The following is an 18,101-nucleotide window of genomic DNA, read 5'->3' on the forward strand; positions in this document are numbered from 1 at the left end:
ATGCAGAAAACCAGCGAATTGGGTTTTTGTGGGCCGGTTACCAATTTCTGCTAGGGAAATACTTCTGCTGCTTGGCAAACAGTCCCCTTGCGGGCAACAGTGCCTCTGGCTTTTTCACTGTTTACCTGACGGGCCCTCGTTCCTTGAGCAGGGCTTCTAGGTCGGCGTAGCGCAGGTCGTTCTTGGTGCCACACAGGATGATGGGAGCGCGCGGGCAGAAGTGGCGAATCTCTGGCAGCCAAACACGGGTGGTGTTGTGGAGGGAGACGGCATCGGCAACCGAGAAGAGCAAGAGGACAACGTCAGCTCTGCGGGGAGTTTAAAAAAACAAACAGGGAACAGGTGTGACTTCGGGAACAAACACAGGAGCGGGTGCACAATTAACTTGTGCACTGAAGCACCATCCACAATCTTGCAACATTCAAATATGGCTGGTCTAGTTGACAGTCCCTTTTACTTTGTTTGATGTATATAGATTTATAATAGAAAATAAAAATGCTATATTTGCTGTCTTCATGCCAATCAACAAAATCCCCATCCATTTCAAAAAGACATGGAAACAACAAAGAATACGAGATCTTCAATTCAGAGGACATTTAAACAAATTAAAAAACAATAACTGAGCTACACTATACATGTGTAACACATCTCCCATAATCCTACATGTGAAAGTAATACCCACTTTGATAAAAGCTATTTTGAGGATGTGGCTTGTATTGCCACCAATTGATGCATCATGGTGCATAGCCATACCACCTTCTGTTCCTGACGCCCAATCTGACAAAGAATGCCAGACCAAAGAGGCTCTTGCAATATGCTTGATGTCAGTAAAAACCATACTGTGTATGTATAGTTGATACATTTTCATGCATAAGCAACACCTTTAGGCTATGAAATATTCTATCCGCTCCGAGTGGGAACAAATGAGGGCATGTTTTTAAATGAAATACGTGTAGACTGTCCTTTGGGATGAACTCACTGCTTAGGCGTGCAAGTTAATGCGCCTTTGATGCGGAGCATGCCGAGTGCGCGCAATGAATTTATGCTGGAATGTATGGTCTTTGTGCACATGCCAAACACATGCGAGAATCTGGTTGGAAAACTTCGTACCAGTCTGTCTTTTGTCGGCGGATAGGTCACTAATCTTTTTAACTGTTTTCAGGTTTATGCAATCAGAACAATGCAACCTGCTCAGCACTGCTGTGGAATTAGCCACTGTTGTTGGTCAGGCTTGGTTTCAACCAGCATTTGGGACAAAATATCCACCAAAATCCAACATCTACTTGGACATTCATGATGGAAATGAATTGCGGGGACTAAAGGTACCAAGTCTTTCTGATGGAGTATGATGGATTCAGACAGCTGTCAAGAGCACGCAGGCCCACTGCTGCATGTAGGGCTCAAGCTCTTTATGAAAAACCTGTCGCTTTGCTACTGCGCAGCCATCTTGATTTTGACAGCTTCAGGCAGGTGCCACCAAAAACTGCCATGCCGAACGTGAACAGGAACCGGGTAGAAATTGAACACTTCCACTGAGTCAACCCAAACTGAACTACGTCCAGTCTGATACCTGTCACAAATATCCTGGGTTCTGTTTGGACAGGATGCGACCTACAGGTTCAATGGTGAGTGTGTAAAAAAAAAAGCCCAGTTACTGTATCCATTCCTTTTTGCCGGCAACTTGCCTAACCCTGGAAAAACAGGAACCTGCAGGGGTCCTCTAGCCAAATGGTCAGTCATTAATGGCCAGGAAGCGCGCGGCGAAATTCAGGAAGAGGAATCAATCTAGACCGGTATACACATGTACATGTACCGGGTACATGTACATGAAAGGTTATTTGGGGGGGGGACCCTGAGCCCTTGACCTCACTGGACAACAATAAAAGCTGCTTCTACTTGTCAAGTACCCGTACCTGTCGCTCCGACTGCATGTATAGGCCCAAACTTGGAGGATTTCTGAAGTTTTAACCCCAATTGGTCTAGATTCTCCAAAATCCAGCATACTCATCCAAACACGGTCAATAGCCCTGGGCAGTTTTCCATTGGAGATGCACAGAAAGACTGAGAACACTGACAATTGTACGGTACATGTGAGTGGAATGCACACCGGTTTTTCCAGCTGCTTTTGTTAAAGATGAAATTTGGCACTCTAATGCCAAGGGAGGGGTAAACACTTCATTCAAATATTTACAAGTGTGCTTACAGCATGCCCTGAATTCTCAAAACACTGTATATGATGACTTCAGCATTTAATCACACTAGAGGGAAGTTGGAACTATGACAGTGCACTCCCAAATGACCAATGACATCACAGGAGCTGTGTAGCCATTGCAGGTCCCCATTTTTTTGGGTCACATCTCTGGAATGTTAAGCTGCTTGACCTCTATACTCTCCCATTAACCCCAACAGTGTCCAATTCTCCAATGTCAAAGTGCCTTTTCACATGCTCTTGGAATTAGGGTTAATGGTACCAGTAGGACAACTTGTCTAGACAATTCCTTGGGCTGATGAATGGACAGATGGTAACTCCATTTCACCAGGGCAAAGCCAGCCTGACAGGAAAGCTGTGCCTAGCACCAATGGCCTTGCCCTGACCTCAATTCCCTCTGCACATACAGGTACCAGCCCTGGTTTATCCATCAAGAGGTATCCTCATCTTCCATGTTTAATCAAGTGACAAGATGATTATGAGGGAGGCTTTGAGCATTTCCCTTTAAGTTATATACACCTGCTAAAACCTTTGTCAGTCATCAAAACCTGAACATAAATACCAATACATATGACATAAATGCAGTTGCTGAATCAAACAGCAGCGTCAATCAAACTTACACCAGTGGAATAACAGTGATATCACACATACTGTACATGCAAGACCAAATTTGGTGTCACAGAAGTGGCAAAATTGCTTGGGCGAACTTTTACACAAGGAACATCACCGGATAGCATGAAAAAGTATCACGCAAGATCATATAAAGAAAGTCCTGTTGTGACTTGTTTCTGCATTGACGCTAGGTTAAAGAAATTTAATTTATGCATCTGGGTCAGTAATGAAACGCAAGAGCCAACCAACCTGCCATAGGCAAAGCGCCGGTCCTTCTCGTGGTCGCCAAATGTGTCCCACAGTCGCAGCGACACGCTGACTCCATCTATCACCTCCCAAGAGTTCTCCAGCACCTAGAGAGTTAAAAAAAATGATGGAATGAAAACAAAACACACCCAAACAAAGTCAGAGAGCCGAGATATAACACATGTTGGGGGGGGACACAATTCGATTGTAAGTCCAGCACTGCAGCGCCAGACCTGCTAATCTGATCACAGCGGGGCCCCAATGACATATGAATGGGCTTGAGCGATGACACAGACGTAAACACATCACGAATTTTGTTGTTGTGACTTTCCCCAGCAAAAACATCTTGTGCCTGTACAGTAGAAAAGGGACATGGACAGACTGTATCCTGAACAACTGGTATAAACAAGCTCAGTTGGTCTGGACAAGTACAAGCTCTGCTGATAGCTCCTGGCTCTGAAGTAATATACCATATCCAAGTGTTTACAGTACAGCTACTGGCCAGCCATCTCTGGGTCAAGAGATCTACATGTGAGTGGTGAAAAAAATTAACACTGGCTTTGGTCATTCTTTCCTTCTCACTAATCCCTGTCATCTCCATTATTTCCCTGTGATGAAAAAGGAGAGCAATGAAATAAAAAGTCCCCAAGTTATTGGTAATTCATCATGTTCCCCCTACAGTCATTTGACAGATCTTAATATTACAAGCCAATATCCAAACTGACATTCCTGACACAATTAGACTGGATCATGAGTAACTGTACCGATTGTAGTACCAATGTTATAGATCATACTGTACATGTACATACCAATGCCATGAATGCTGTACATGCGTATGTCAGATTTTGATTGGTCGTGTAGCTTATCCCGTCAATCTCACTGACAGTTAAGTTCTTGGCAAGTCTGCACTGGTGTGCCAGAAGTGGTGGATTTGGTCAAATCTCCTCCTGGGAGTAATGCAAATCTTTTCTCTCAAGCTCTGAGAGAGCAATGAATGTTACAGTGCTTATTATACAATGTAATTTAAGATATCTTACCATAGTTAACCTCAATTTGACCCCATGACCACTCTTGGTAGTGGTGACACTGACCACTGGTCTTGACCCCATAACCTCCAATGATTTCTGACCTTGTAACCCACATCCAGCTGATGATGAGTGCCCATGACCCCCCTTAACCCTATGACCTCTGACCCCATGATCCATTACTTAGTAGTGATGATACATCAATGGCCCTGACCCTATAGTGACCTCCTACGACCTTTGATCCTCCAATGTGATTCTTGGTGATTCTGATATACCGGTATCACCTGGCTCAACCAATCCAACCTCCCATGACTTCTAAACCCAGGACCCAAACCCACCTCTTGGCAGCGGTGATACTGATCAATGGCCCAGACGGAAGGCTTGTGAGTCTGGAAGAGCTGAGCCCGGGTCATGGCCCGCTTGGTCGCCCGGGCGACGATCAGGCGCGTCTTGCCCGTGGAGCTGTCTCCTACCACTACGCACTTGACCAGTTCCTGACGGGGAAGCTCGTTGTCCATGGTTAGGCGGGGCCGGCATCTATAGGGTTCCACTGCATGGCCTGCAGGAGAAAAATGGAAATTCCAATATAGAATGTAATTCAGCCCAAGTACATGTACGTGTACTGCCAATGATAGAGCTGATGTTAATATGCAAGGAGAACGAAGTATCTGCTCAGCAGGAAAAAACCTTGGCTACCTGCCAAAATGTGCTACAATGCATACTGCCTGTGGCTGATACTCAGCTTGATTTTATTTAGCATAAATTCAACTGCTTAGCAATGTTGTACCCCTGCATACGACATCGTTCATACATGATGAATGACGATAGCCATCCTTACCACCATACTTGAAGCTACATGTAGCCGAGAAGTCGCTGCGGAAAATGAAATCAGGATACCTTTTTGCTCCAAACCCAAGCTGAACGTTACATATATGTGTCTGGCTTTACATGGGAAAATAAGTCTGACCTGATGACTCTATTTAATTTGTGATTGAAACTTTCCAATAAGAAAGATCCATCTTGCTATGCCGCGAGGAAAATTACTTGTGCAACAACGAGCAACTTTCACAAGGTCTGACACGTACGCATGCTTTCCCCCAAGACAGCAATAAATCGACAGTTTGAAAAAACAGAAAAGGAAAAAATGTGGCTTGGAGGCCAGACAGATGACCTGACAATTTGCACAAGTTCCGGGGGCGACATGCCGTACGATTTCAGTACAACCCGATCCAGAGTTAGCGATCGGGGCACATTCTTGTAACAGGCAGAGCTGCTTTGGTATCACGTTTTCTTGTGCTCGCACAATATCTAGTGTCACCGATCATTTGGGTGAGTGAAAAGAAATCCAATTTAGATTGGGATATATTGGTATGCGTGTGTAATTTGATGGCGCCCTAAAAGTTTTCTATACTGGTGCATAACAGAAAGGTTTGAGTACAACGTGTTCTCCAAGTTCTAAATTTGAAACTTGGTAGTGATCGATACCTTGATGTTAAGATCCATGTGCAATGTACATGTATATCAATGTTGTGCAAGTACATGTAATTCGTGATAACGGTACAATACCGGTGCATGGTTTGGTAGATTACCACGTCAGGAGACATTTCTTAATCAGTACAAAGTTGTGCGATTGCCAATCACCTAATAGCCACTCTCACTCTCAATGCATCCAGAACTATGACAAGCAACAACAGTGTCATTAATACATGTAATATGCAAGTTTGAGCTACGGGTTATCAACCAATCTTTTCCCTGACACCTCGCATCAAAACATTAGGTGGATTAGATATTTCTCTCAACTACAGTATGTAGCTGGGTCCTGGGGACCACATCTCCACAAAGCCGAGACTGTACATGCATCATGTCTTGAATATCAACTACAGACATCAAAGACACTCGAGAGGCAGCCATATCAAGTGACAGTACAGCAGGCTGCTTGCTTAACACATTCTCTAAGTAACCCTACAGGCAACGTGCCATATTCACCCTTTTCAAAGACCCAAGCCGAACATGCAGGCAAATTAATACCAATGTACCGTACTACTGGTACATTGTACATGTAGATGAGTCTCTAGACAAATTACGTCAGCTTGTTATCCACCTGTAACATTCTCAAATACATTAAGGTACCGGTAGTTCTAGAAGCCTGTGCAAATTTGTCCAAAAGTCTTTATACTTGCCCCGGGCTGGTCAAAATGGAGACATGTTCAAAATCGAATATTCTCAGCAACAACCACAATGAAAACTTGTGTAAGTCCATGTACGGCACTTTTTTTTCCCTTGGTACTGTCAGTGGGACCAAAGCCTACAGTGTATGTGAAATTTCCCCTTTGCAGCATCATTTCAACAGCAACAAGACACGTTGCCACCGTTTATTTAGACATACACTGTACATGTACTGGGTACATGTACATGTACCCGTACCGGTATCAGTGAAACTATACTGGAATGCTGACAGGTGGTGCTAAAGACCCTGCAGACGGGTGCATGTACAAGTGTGGTAATTGAATGTCATAAATTGTTACTGTGCAGAAATTACTAACATGAAGACACTATACAGGTTTGTACTAATTCTGACGAAAATTGGTAGCTGTCTTGTTCTGCTTGCAAACCAGTGCATACCAACCTTGCTGGTCTCTGTCTAGACCTGGGAACAAAAACAGATCCAAGCAGTTCAGGCTGTGCAGACCAGATCTAAGCCGAGTCCACACAAGGTTTTCTCCATTTTGGAAGAAGAGCTTTAGAAGGATTTTGAAGTGAGGGTTACTGATGGAAAAGTGGAGGGGAACAGTCAAAGAAACTATCCACAAAAGTCCAGCCTCAAAGCATGTTCATGGTTTCGGGGGGAGGGGGGAAAAGAATTTTTGCATGGAACTGCTCTGCCCCTAACTGGATCTCTTATGACTGGTTGCACATTAATGCTATCTATGGTCCCCCTGAAGTCTAGGAACCATACATACTGGTACATGTACTGCACTGGTACCGGTACTATGCTGACCAACACCGCCCCCAAAGAATTCACTATTTGGATCAAACACCAAAAAAAAAAAAAAGAGAAAGAAAGAAAAAAAATGATTTAGCATGAGTTCATACGGAAACATATAAACAAATACATGTATCTAACCTACCATGCCAATGAACGCAGTGATTAATTAATCAACATCCTTACTGTCATGTCTGCTATGCCAAACCGGATTAAACATGTCAACCAGCTGGAAGTCCACAATACATCATCGAACCTGCATTAGCACATCAGCAAGGCAGTGTTTCTCTTGTACACATTTTCTGTTCATCAGTCGTACGACGATTTATATAATTACAATGAAACTTCACACCGGATGGTGACATCAAACGGGAAATCCATGTAAATCACGTCATTAACTTAATTCATCAAAATGCTTGTGCCTGTTTTTGTGGAGCCTGGATGTTTGTGAACCCTGGGTGCCATAGCTTCAATAAGACTCTGGGTCTGAGTGAAATAAATATTTTGTATCTGGGAATGCGCCGCGCAACCCAGAATGTGATTAATCCCACACGATTCATGCATTCTGGCTAACCCTGTACTACACACTTCTAATATAAATCTGTGGGGTTCAACTTTTGGCTGTGACAGTGAGCAATCATGTCCTCAGAAAATTCACAGCGTCATCGTAGCACAGATCACTAAAATGCAGAACTGAAGCTCAGAATCTCTGAAGCCGTCGGTCCTCACACACACTTGAGGTCAGGTAGCAGCACTGATGACTTGTCTGTCAAGACACCCGAGTTTCGGGTCTCCTGAGTAGAAAATCTGAAATGGCATTTGACCACAGTTCAACAGGCATGCTGCAATCGTGTGAGTTTTCTGCTCACGTGAGCAAAGTACAGTATGCCAGAATCCCCGTCGGCCACTCAGGTTAACAAATGGCAGATGAATAGGAAACTGCCTTTCATTTGGAAAGGCACCGAAAAGTACATGTAAAGGCTGCACAGAAAAGAGATTGCTAATCTGTTGTACATGCATGTCTCTATCAAACTCTATGTGGCGACAGCTCCCTGGTCACATGGGAATTTTTTTCCAATCATCCGGCTCGTCTGTTCCGATCCCTTCACAGACGTTTCTCTCCTTCATTAAAGCTTGAAAAGGCAGTTTTGCCGAGCATCCACCGACTAGGGTATGCTGGTGCGTACATGTAATTCTACTGGCAGAGTACAATGTTATTACAGGTTTTTACCGGTAAGAATTGACTGAATGCAGTGCGTTTGTGTAAACTGAAGCACTGAAATGATTGAAATTCACATTTATCATTTTGTGTTGGTGCAGAGACTGAAATGCACAGTATGGACAGGGAATTCATACGCTTAAGTTCTATATAATATGCTGAACATGGACAGTTTTTTGCATTTGTATCACCAAAGTGATTACATTTTTAATGACAGAAAAGGACTCTTTTTCTAAGAAATATCCTCTTTTCTCTTTTCTGCGAGTAATGTTAAGGAATGCGGCAAAAACAATTCCTGATTCCCCCCCTCAGAAAGACCACTTCCAGTGTGTACTAATAACATCATGCATGTGTACACTATCACCAGGTGCTGGGGATGATCTAGGGTAGGCCTACAGTGATGTTTGTGATTGAAATGTACACGCATGCATGGATTCTGTTCTGATCTTTGAAGAAGGTGAATTCGTTGAGTGCCCGCATGTGCATCAATTGCATATGGCTCGGAATGTGGATGTATTGAATATCACCTGTCAACATGCAGCCACTGTCAAGATGGTACTTTACATGCATCTCTGCCAGAGTGTACGGTAGTCGTACCTGGTACCAATGCATACATGTACACGTGTACCGTATGATAAGTATGTGTACATATACAGTGAATGTACACATTGCTGTATACTTGTCAAATGTTTTCAGGTTCGATCGCATACACATGCACAAATCACCCTGTTCTTCACTGTTTCATTATCAGTACAAAAGTCCATTGGTTAGAGTTTATTCAAATCAAATAAATGGCAAAATAATTTTATTTTTGTAAATGGCACTATCATCAAAACCACCTTTGCCTGTACATCTTTTATGATTTCAACAAAACGATTAAGATAAATCAAGATTCAAAACTATAGAGCCCCAAGTGCACTTCACACATTTACCAAACCACTTTTGTTTTGAATGCCTTTGAGACACGGCTCTGCTGAGTTCTCCGGAAAGAAACAAAAAATAACAGCAACGACTCCAAGTGATTACCAAACACGAGGGCAGATCGAAAGGCTTGCTGATTAATATATTCATTTGATACAACACAAAGCCGCCAGTCATCTGCGACGATGTGTTGGTGGCCACCACCTCACCAAGTGAGGTGTCCAAGGGCTTCAGCGCCAAAGACCCCTTCCCCAAAGCTCCTGGGGAAAGTCTGCAATTAACGTGCCCCTCCCAGTACAAAAACATGTTTACAGTCAAAGCTCAGTTTCAAAGTTTCATCATTGTTCATCCTTGTTTTTCAGCAATTTGGAAAGTTCTTGATTCCTGAAACACCTTAACGTCAAGAACAGAGAAAAAGAAACTGCAGTCAACTACTGTAGAACACTGTTATTAATTCCGTCCACAAAGCGTAGTGCAACAGTTCCTGCAGTTTACCCAGGGATCCTGTGTTAGTCACTGAAAAGCCAGACTTCACTCTATTTTGAGCGCACTGTGCACAAAAATCTTATTACTGGTACATTCTACAATTAGGGCTTTAAAATAATTCACATAATGTAATTAACTGATCCTTCAGTCAGTTACTTGGTTAACTACAGTATTTCAATCAGACAAACCAAAAACCACTTTGCGAAGGGAGAACGTCCATTCTGAAGGTGCAAGACCAAGACCTATCAGTAAGAACTTCAAGTAAAGACTCTGGGTGTTGACGTCGGAAATTTCTTGCCCCTCACCACTACTGAGAATGCAAGAAAATATCTCCCTTCCCTGGTGCTGGCAGGAGGAATGTTTAAGTACCAAAAACTCCGACAAATTGTTAGAGGGTCCATCCTTTTTCTATTCACATCATCATTGGCACATACATGTACATGCGTGTGAACCAAGTACCAGTGCAATGCTAGCATGAATTATGCCGTGATTATGGCTGGTCAGGAAGTTGGGCAAATGAGAGGAAAAAAAACCCACCCATTTGCTTGATCAAAACAGTAACCTGGAAAATTATCAAATCCCAGAAGAAAGATTAACCGTACTGAGTGGACTTACATGTAAATGTACCCATCCCCGAATCACCAGTTTTATAGAAATGATAACCTGATTGAGTACACTACATGCACCGGTATGTGCAAATATTGCTGCAAAGACTAAGAGTAAACCGACAGAATTTTCATGTTAGCCATTGCTTATCAGGACTTCACACTATCAATGATTAATCTGGCAAGCATTCGAAGGAGACAGAGTTCTCCCAATCCCGGACATCAAATCAGCTGGGACTTAAACAGCATCGACCAAGCTGACAGGCGGCCCTATAGTAGCTCATGTTGCAAAATCACCTAGCTGCGAAAGAAGCATGCATTTTTTAAACCCACTGCACAAGTGACTTAGTCTTCGTGCCGATAATAATTGAAGTTCTATAACCACCAGACCACTTCTGGTGAAGGATTACTGAGATTAGGAATACTCACTGACATAAGGCATGCCAGTCAGTGGTTCGTTGGGTGTTTCTCCAATGTCATTCCTACATATACGAGCGTGTAACACAACCTGGAAGTAACATACATGTACATGTGTAATCGTGTACATGCATAGGAATGTGGAAGATCTTTGGAAGTACCGGTACACGTACATGTACGGTACTTCCAATTTGAACCACTTTTGATTTAAGTCGATCAATTAAATGTCAAAGATGTTTATTTAATGTTTGTCACTGGTTTTACTCAGAAATTTAGGCTTGAAACATTTACAAAGTGTACATGTACATCATGCATGCAGATGATATAATCAAAGCATCCCTTCATCAGTTGAAAAGAGCCACATTAGTTGGGAGTGTTCATTTTGTTGGTAGCGACGTGACTGTACCGCGTGCATTTCCTAGTCATTCACGAACCAGTTAAGTTCAGTTCTGATCAAAGGAACCTCTGTTGCTTGGAGAACTGCACCCTCTCTTGGTCCAGCTTGGGGCTCACTGTCTTGCCCCTCCATGCTACTAACATCTTGAAACACTACTTACACTTTGTGTTCTGTCTCTATAAAATCAAATAAATGTGAATACGATGTGAATATGACAACTTACATGTAAGGGTACTGTGCTTAGGAAAAGCACAAAGTAAGGTAATGATGCAACAAAAACATGACACCGGGTAATTTCAAATATCATTTTGTGAACACATGGCCAACTCTGGCAATGGGCATACGTTGCTACTGAAAAAGTTAAGTAGAATGAGTGCTTCGTGAGTTTTCTTGTACAGTACGTGCATCAATCGATAAAATTTAACTTAATTTAATTTAATATAATTTAACCTTACATAGAATTTTGCAAATTGATGTTGTTTTGTCAGATTTCTTAGGCAAAGTTATACAATTCATTTAAGACCGGCAAACAAACCGGTCCTGGTACCCCCTTTGAAAATTATCAAATGTTATAGTCAACAAATGAACTGTTTTTTTTCCCCAGTACAGGTACATTCGTGCACATGCAGTCTTTCGCCATTCGACGGCATTGATAAAACACACAAGTAATGTTCGCTGCGATGCAGGCATGCACCAGGACATCAGCCAGCTGACACAGCAGTGAGCAAGTTGGGATTAGAGATTAACGGAAATCAATTGCGCCAAGGGCGAGTTACGGTAGATTAAGAAAGGACATTATAGCTGCACACACATGCACATGTACATGTAGGTATGCGACAACAAAGCCAAATAATTTATCTTACTGCATACATGTACATGTACCGTACATGTAGTATTATATGCAATTAGTATATAAGATTAAAATGTTTAAATGCATAGTATTTAATAATGCAGATCTCTCGCACAAGATACATGCACATGTAGTTTGATGCATCCATGCAGTGCGTCAACTCATGGCAATTTTAATTCTTTATGGTCACTGCATTTCAAGGAAAGCATCAGTATTCAAACAGTGTCTGAGATGTGGATAAATCACGGCTTGGAATGCCAGCGTGTACCGTATGATGAAGCCACATGTGCACCATTACACAAAGTGACATTACATGTGATTTCATTCATTGGTCTCTGCTTGGAGGCAAACAATGGCGTCGCCCCTTGGAGACAATGCACGAGACTAATGGAAACAAATCCACAGAGAAAAAGGAAATGAGAAGCATTCACCTTTGCAATATTCACCGGACCCATCCATAATGTTCAGTATGTGTATCCAATTACATGTAAAGTGATTGATTGCCTTTGTTAATTTCATTCAAGTTTCAAAGCATTGTAAAAGCATTCACTCATCAAATTAACTGTCTTGATTTATTCACTATTGGGATATTCAACCTTCAAATGGATTGAATATCTGACCATACATCAGTTGCAATAATGCACACAAGAATGCATTATAACTACTATAATAGCTTCTCATGTCTAGGAGTATCTCCAGCCACGATTTAGCGAGATTTAAGAGATGAACAATACTTCTTGCCCTGTTAAAAATTTCTATTCCTTTACAACTTTTTAATGAATAATTTACTTTTTGAATCCCTTGAGTCTGCTTGAAACAAGCCTCCATAGAGCAAATTTTCTCATTTAAAACAAAGGAAAATTCTCCCTCTCTTTTTATGACTTTTGCAAATTCAAATTTGAAAAATAAAATTCAAATATTGGATAATCAACCAACTACTCGGATATTCAGCACAGCCCTAACGTGTAACAGCAAGAATTTAAGAAAAAAAGGTTTACTGAATTACATGTACTTATGTGCTTATACCATCGTCACTGCAGAAAAATCCAAATCCGAAAAAAAAGGAATGTGCAAAGATTTTAGAGAGAGGACTGACCATCAAAAGGCATTTTTCTCAATAGGAAGATATTTACTGTCTAATTGACATAGTAGTACTAGTACATGTATATACTTGTACATGTACAGTAGTTGATTCCAGAAACTAGGGGTCCAAAAGTGTGACATTTTCGTGTCTCTGTTACATCTGACCTTTGTTTTTTGACATGGAAATATCACCGGAATTGATTACTATTACTGTTTGTTTGGCGGGTAATTTGCATTAATTCATCACTCTTGGAAAGTAGAAAATGTGTTCTGAACTTACAAAATCGTATGTCAGATGTGACAGGGACACAAAAAAATGGACCCCTAATTTCTGGAATTACCCATGCAGTAGTATGGACGTTTGCTTTATTCCCTTCTGTACAATATGACAGGGTACATGTACATCCAGTTTAAAAGAATGGAAAAATAGTACATGTACATGTGCTGGAACCTTAAAAACTTGACCCCTTGGTTGCATGGCATTGGGTGCACCTTGGTCTGCAGTATAATGCAAAATACACCAAGACTATTTCAGAATACTCGGGCTGAAACCATAATATTTACACTTCCTGGAGATAAAGCTTTTGCCTAGACTTTATAGACAGCATGAGATACTTTGCCAAAATAAATATAGATACATGTAAATTTATTGAAATATGTTGTAAATATAGACAAAAAGATATACACATATAACTAAAGTACAATATAACACAAACAATATACTCAAGTACATGTACACAAATGTACATGTACATACATGTACATGTATATGTACATGTACATGTGTACACTCATGTACCAGTACATTGTATGGTACATTACCATTACATGTACAGTAAATGCCGGAACGTTAAATGGAAGAACTAAATCGTCCTGATCCAGTTAAGTAAATATTCTGCAAATTTAAAAGCACTCCCCAGCCTATGTATGTAATTTACATGAAAATCAACATGCAGCCTACCAGTACAGTGCATAACTGGGTTGAAATTGCAGCTTTCAAATCACGGAAAATTTTTCAATCTTCATTTATCAATAAAACTTGGCTTTTTCCATCCCTTTTTTTCCAAGTACAAATTTGCATAAAAGTTGGTGAAAAAGGAAAAGGACTTCATGTCTGTGCTGCTACAACCAGTCGGAGCATACTGTATCGGAACTTTCTGAACCACAGAAACACAGGCTTGGGAGTGTTCAGGTTATGGCAATGAAATCATAACCATCAGAAAAACACTACCGGTATGTCTACGGTCACACATGTATGTACATGAATAAATGTCATCGGTGGTACCGCTGGGCGATTATCTCGATTAATTGACTAAAATCATGATTAGTTTGTGCATGATCAAATCGATTAGACAAATTCACTACTCGCCCAGCGGTAACTGGTGGGTATGTACAATACCAGTACATACATGTAATGTACCTGCATGCAGAGAATTCATTCATTCATAAACACATTTATTTCCATATTGCTGAAAATCACACGTACAAAAGGAAAGTAAAGCAAGAGGTGCTCCGTATGTTACACAAAGCGATTGTCTAAATGAAGATCATAAAATTATATAACAAGTACATGTAAATAGAGAAAATGAATTAAATTAGGAACACAGAAAATAATGTACATGTACTGTACATATGTACCAGTACAGAGCAATATGGTGGCATAGGCAGAAGGCAACGGGGTATATTGCCATGCCAGGATCAAAAACATGAAACAACAAGCAGAGATACACAAACAAAAACAAAATACAGAACTAAGTGTAATAATTAGCATCATGTTGTGTGAGAATAAGAGTCAACAGTGACAAAAAGACAAAATGCTTGTACGACAAAAAAGAGAAGCTAACGGTGTCACTTGAAAACAAACTGATGTACATGTACTAGTAGACAAGTGCAGATCCATTCACACCTTGGTGTGTACATTTACATGATACATGTACATCCAATACCGGTATACTGTAGATAATACATGTACATATAAGTGTACCCACAGAATACATGTATGTACATGTAGCTGAAATTTGGTGCCTGACATGGTGAAGGCCTGTGTGTTTGATACCACCTCCATGATTTACTGCCATTTTGAGTGAATTTGTTACTATAACAGTTTTTTTTTATCAAGGTTTGAATGGATCTGCACTTGTTTACATCTACAGTTTGTTTTCAAGTGATAAATCATGGCACTTTATGTCTGACAAAATGTACGTCATGCCCCCTGCATGCCCTCTGCGTGAGTGGCTCTTGACTATCCAATCTTTGCCCAGATCAATAAAAATACTGATGTTCCATCTATGAAGTGCATGTACGTGTACGTCAAATTCATTTTTGATTTTTAAAAGCATTCAATCTGATTTCTGTCTAACTTCTGAAATGGATACATTACTGTAGCTAAATTTAATTTTATATCACTGTATTAAACAATGATTTAAATGTATACATGTAGCTGCTCTTAAGTAAAAATAACAGGATAAAAATCAACTAAAAAGAAGCAGGCACAGAAAAAAAGTGACTTTTATTAACAATGGTGTGAATGTAATGAAAGAGCATACTGTGAAAGATCTGATGCCATCATGGCCATTGCATTAACTGTCATCTAGTGCTGGAACTGACTGAATGGACATGCACTGTATACCATACATAGCTGATGCATGTATACGTAGAACACATGTATCGGTAATTGCAAAACTCGACCAGACATTAACTTACCTGGACAACTGTTTCATTCTCACAACTCCTGTGCAGAGTTTTTCAGCTTAATATTTGAATTTTGTATAAATTTCCCAATTTAAACAGAAGTCGAGGGCAGGCAGCAGATACCGGTATGATCACGCTCTGTGTATACAAGTGTTAAATTTGGGCACAAATTTCAGCTGTATATTTCCAGAAACGGGTGTTTACTGTGCAATGTGAGTAAACGCTGCAGACAACTCAAACGCAAATTTGAAACAAAAGTTGAAATTTAAGTGCACGCACTTTTGAATGGCCCAAACAAAAATGAACAAAAATAAAGGCAAATAATTTTGGTCAGTAAGCTTAAAACAGCACATCTATAAGGATTAAAGCATACATGTATCGTGGTTTATTCAAGAAATGTATCAGTACACCTGCATCACAGAAAAAGTTGTCTGAGATCACCAAGCGCTTCATCAACGATACTCAACATCGCTCACAAACTGTATGCATTATAATCTGACCGCTGCTGTTTGCGAACCACATCCATCTCTGGGAAACTTGTTTTCATTTGACCAATTACGTGAACAAGCCCTACATGTACCTGAGCGAGCGGATGTTTTCACCCGGCTAAGTCCAGAATAAACACTATTTGTCGGAGGCTCACTCTCCTTACAAGGACTGTCCCTTGTTCCTATGTGAAGGGGCCCGTCCTGAGATACAGGAACCTCAGACTGAATAGCTTATTACGTCAATCGCTCGAAGGGTTAATTTCACTTACCCAGCGGGCTGAACAAGATGGGCAAATAAGACTTGGGCGGCGCCGTCATCTCCATTTGAAAATTCAGAGAGGCTGACTCCCCAGTGTAGCCGGCCATTTTTCATGAAGAGCCCTCTTGGTAGCCAACAAAAACATGCAACGTATATGCTGGTGGCTTACCTACCGGTCCGTGTAGCTGTCCTTCTTAAAGCTGCACACTTCAACATTTACATGTACATTTTACATCCGTACCAGTAGAGTTGTCAGAATTCAGAAATTCACACATAAAGCCTTTAAGTACAGTAGCTTGGTTTTTGCCAGCTGAAATATCAACAAGTATTGAATTACGTTCATGTACATGCACGTGCAAGGCTTCCATGTGAAAATCTTGTCACAATTTCGAAATGTTTGGGTCTGACAAATCTGGTGTACTACTCAATGCTCCAGCTGATATCCTTATAAAATGAATCACTGTACACACATGTACCAGTAGCTCCAACTCAGGAAGCAATGATACCAGACAAAGAGAGTAGCCGATAAAAATAACAGGCAGGATTCTACCTGCATAATTCAAACTACATTTTTTATTCAGACAATATGAATATTCAAAAAAACCTTCTAATCAAACATTGTGCCAACTGCATCAATTGTTTCCTAGCACCTTGGACATGTGCTGGACCCAGCAAAGATTTAAGCAGATCAAAACCTGCCACTCTCGGGGAAGTATATGTATACATTTCTCGTATTATTTTGATCACAGAGCTTACTGGTACATGTACCATTAGATCACAGAGCAAGGAGTAGAGGAACGGTACATTGTAAATTGTTTGATTCAACCTGTAAAGATGGGACATCTATATTGTACAGTACGTTAAACTTGGAAAGTGCTGACAACACAATGTCTATAATATGCACACCTTACTGGTTTACCGAACATTGAGACGGGCTTCGCTGACAGGATATTGCAGGGCTGTGTGCATGGAGTGTTGGATTGCAGGTTTTGGCTCAGGTGACAATGTACACAATTCATTTTTCCACTGTTCCTGATGGGGGAAGGGGGGGCGCATGCGTACACATACACATGTACCCGGTACATGTACCAGTACATTTACAAATTACATGCAGGAGCGGTTTCTTTTAAATACCGAAGCACAAGTACACGTACATGTACATATGCGTCAGAAGTTTTCGGGGCAGAAATGTTTGATCTTGTTTCCTGATTCTAGCATAATTATTCAGTGTAAATGTAATCTGTTGAGGGGTGACGCAATTTTGATTCTAAGCCTCACATTCAGTTTTCTTTTTTAAATAAGGGAATACTGGTAAATTTGTGCTTGGCCAGTCTTAAATGTGCGATTACATGTAAGAACGTTGCAAGCAATCCAACCTTCGTATCAATGCTTGCACGTACATGCATGTTTAATACGTGCACAAATCAGCAATATTTATCAACCCAACTTTCTGCACCAATTCAAGACGTCCCCATTTTCTATACTGATAAATATGCAATGTACATTTATAGGGATCCGGTACCTGTATGGTACAAGGGGCATCTCATGGAGTTCAATATTGCACATTACTGAGAGAAAAAACTGCTGTAAAAGATTCTGCTCAACAGCAT

General features: G+C 40.9%; 1 protein-coding gene across 4 annotated transcripts in view; it reads right to left on the reverse strand.

Moving 5' to 3' along the window:
- The window catches only part of LOC110977126 (rho-related BTB domain-containing protein 1-like), a 48,270-nt gene that overhangs the window by 13,883 nt on the left and 16,286 nt on the right, over window positions 1–18,101 (reverse strand). For 3 of the 4 annotated variants that reach the window (XM_022230971.2, XM_022230970.2, XM_022230972.2), the window contains 3 exons: window positions 4,431–4,651; window positions 3,071–3,174; window positions 126–308 (listed from right to left, as the gene is read on the reverse strand). In XM_022230971.2, the coding sequence (XP_022086663.2) occupies window positions 126–308; window positions 3,071–3,174; window positions 4,431–4,610 (467 nt within the window). In that variant the 5' untranslated portion in view covers window positions 4,611–4,651. Of the gene's footprint in view, window positions 1–125; window positions 309–3,070; window positions 3,175–4,430; window positions 4,652–16,501; window positions 16,928–18,101 lie in introns of those variants that run through there. The other variant, XM_087144863.1, reaches the window with a different exon arrangement.

Source organism: Acanthaster planci, linkage group LG13 (genome assembly GCF_054643075.1).
Source record: "Acanthaster planci isolate LZ-2023a linkage group LG13, COTS_SCS, whole genome shotgun sequence".
Classification (NCBI taxonomy): domain Eukaryota; kingdom Metazoa; phylum Echinodermata; class Asteroidea; order Valvatida; family Acanthasteridae; genus Acanthaster; species Acanthaster planci.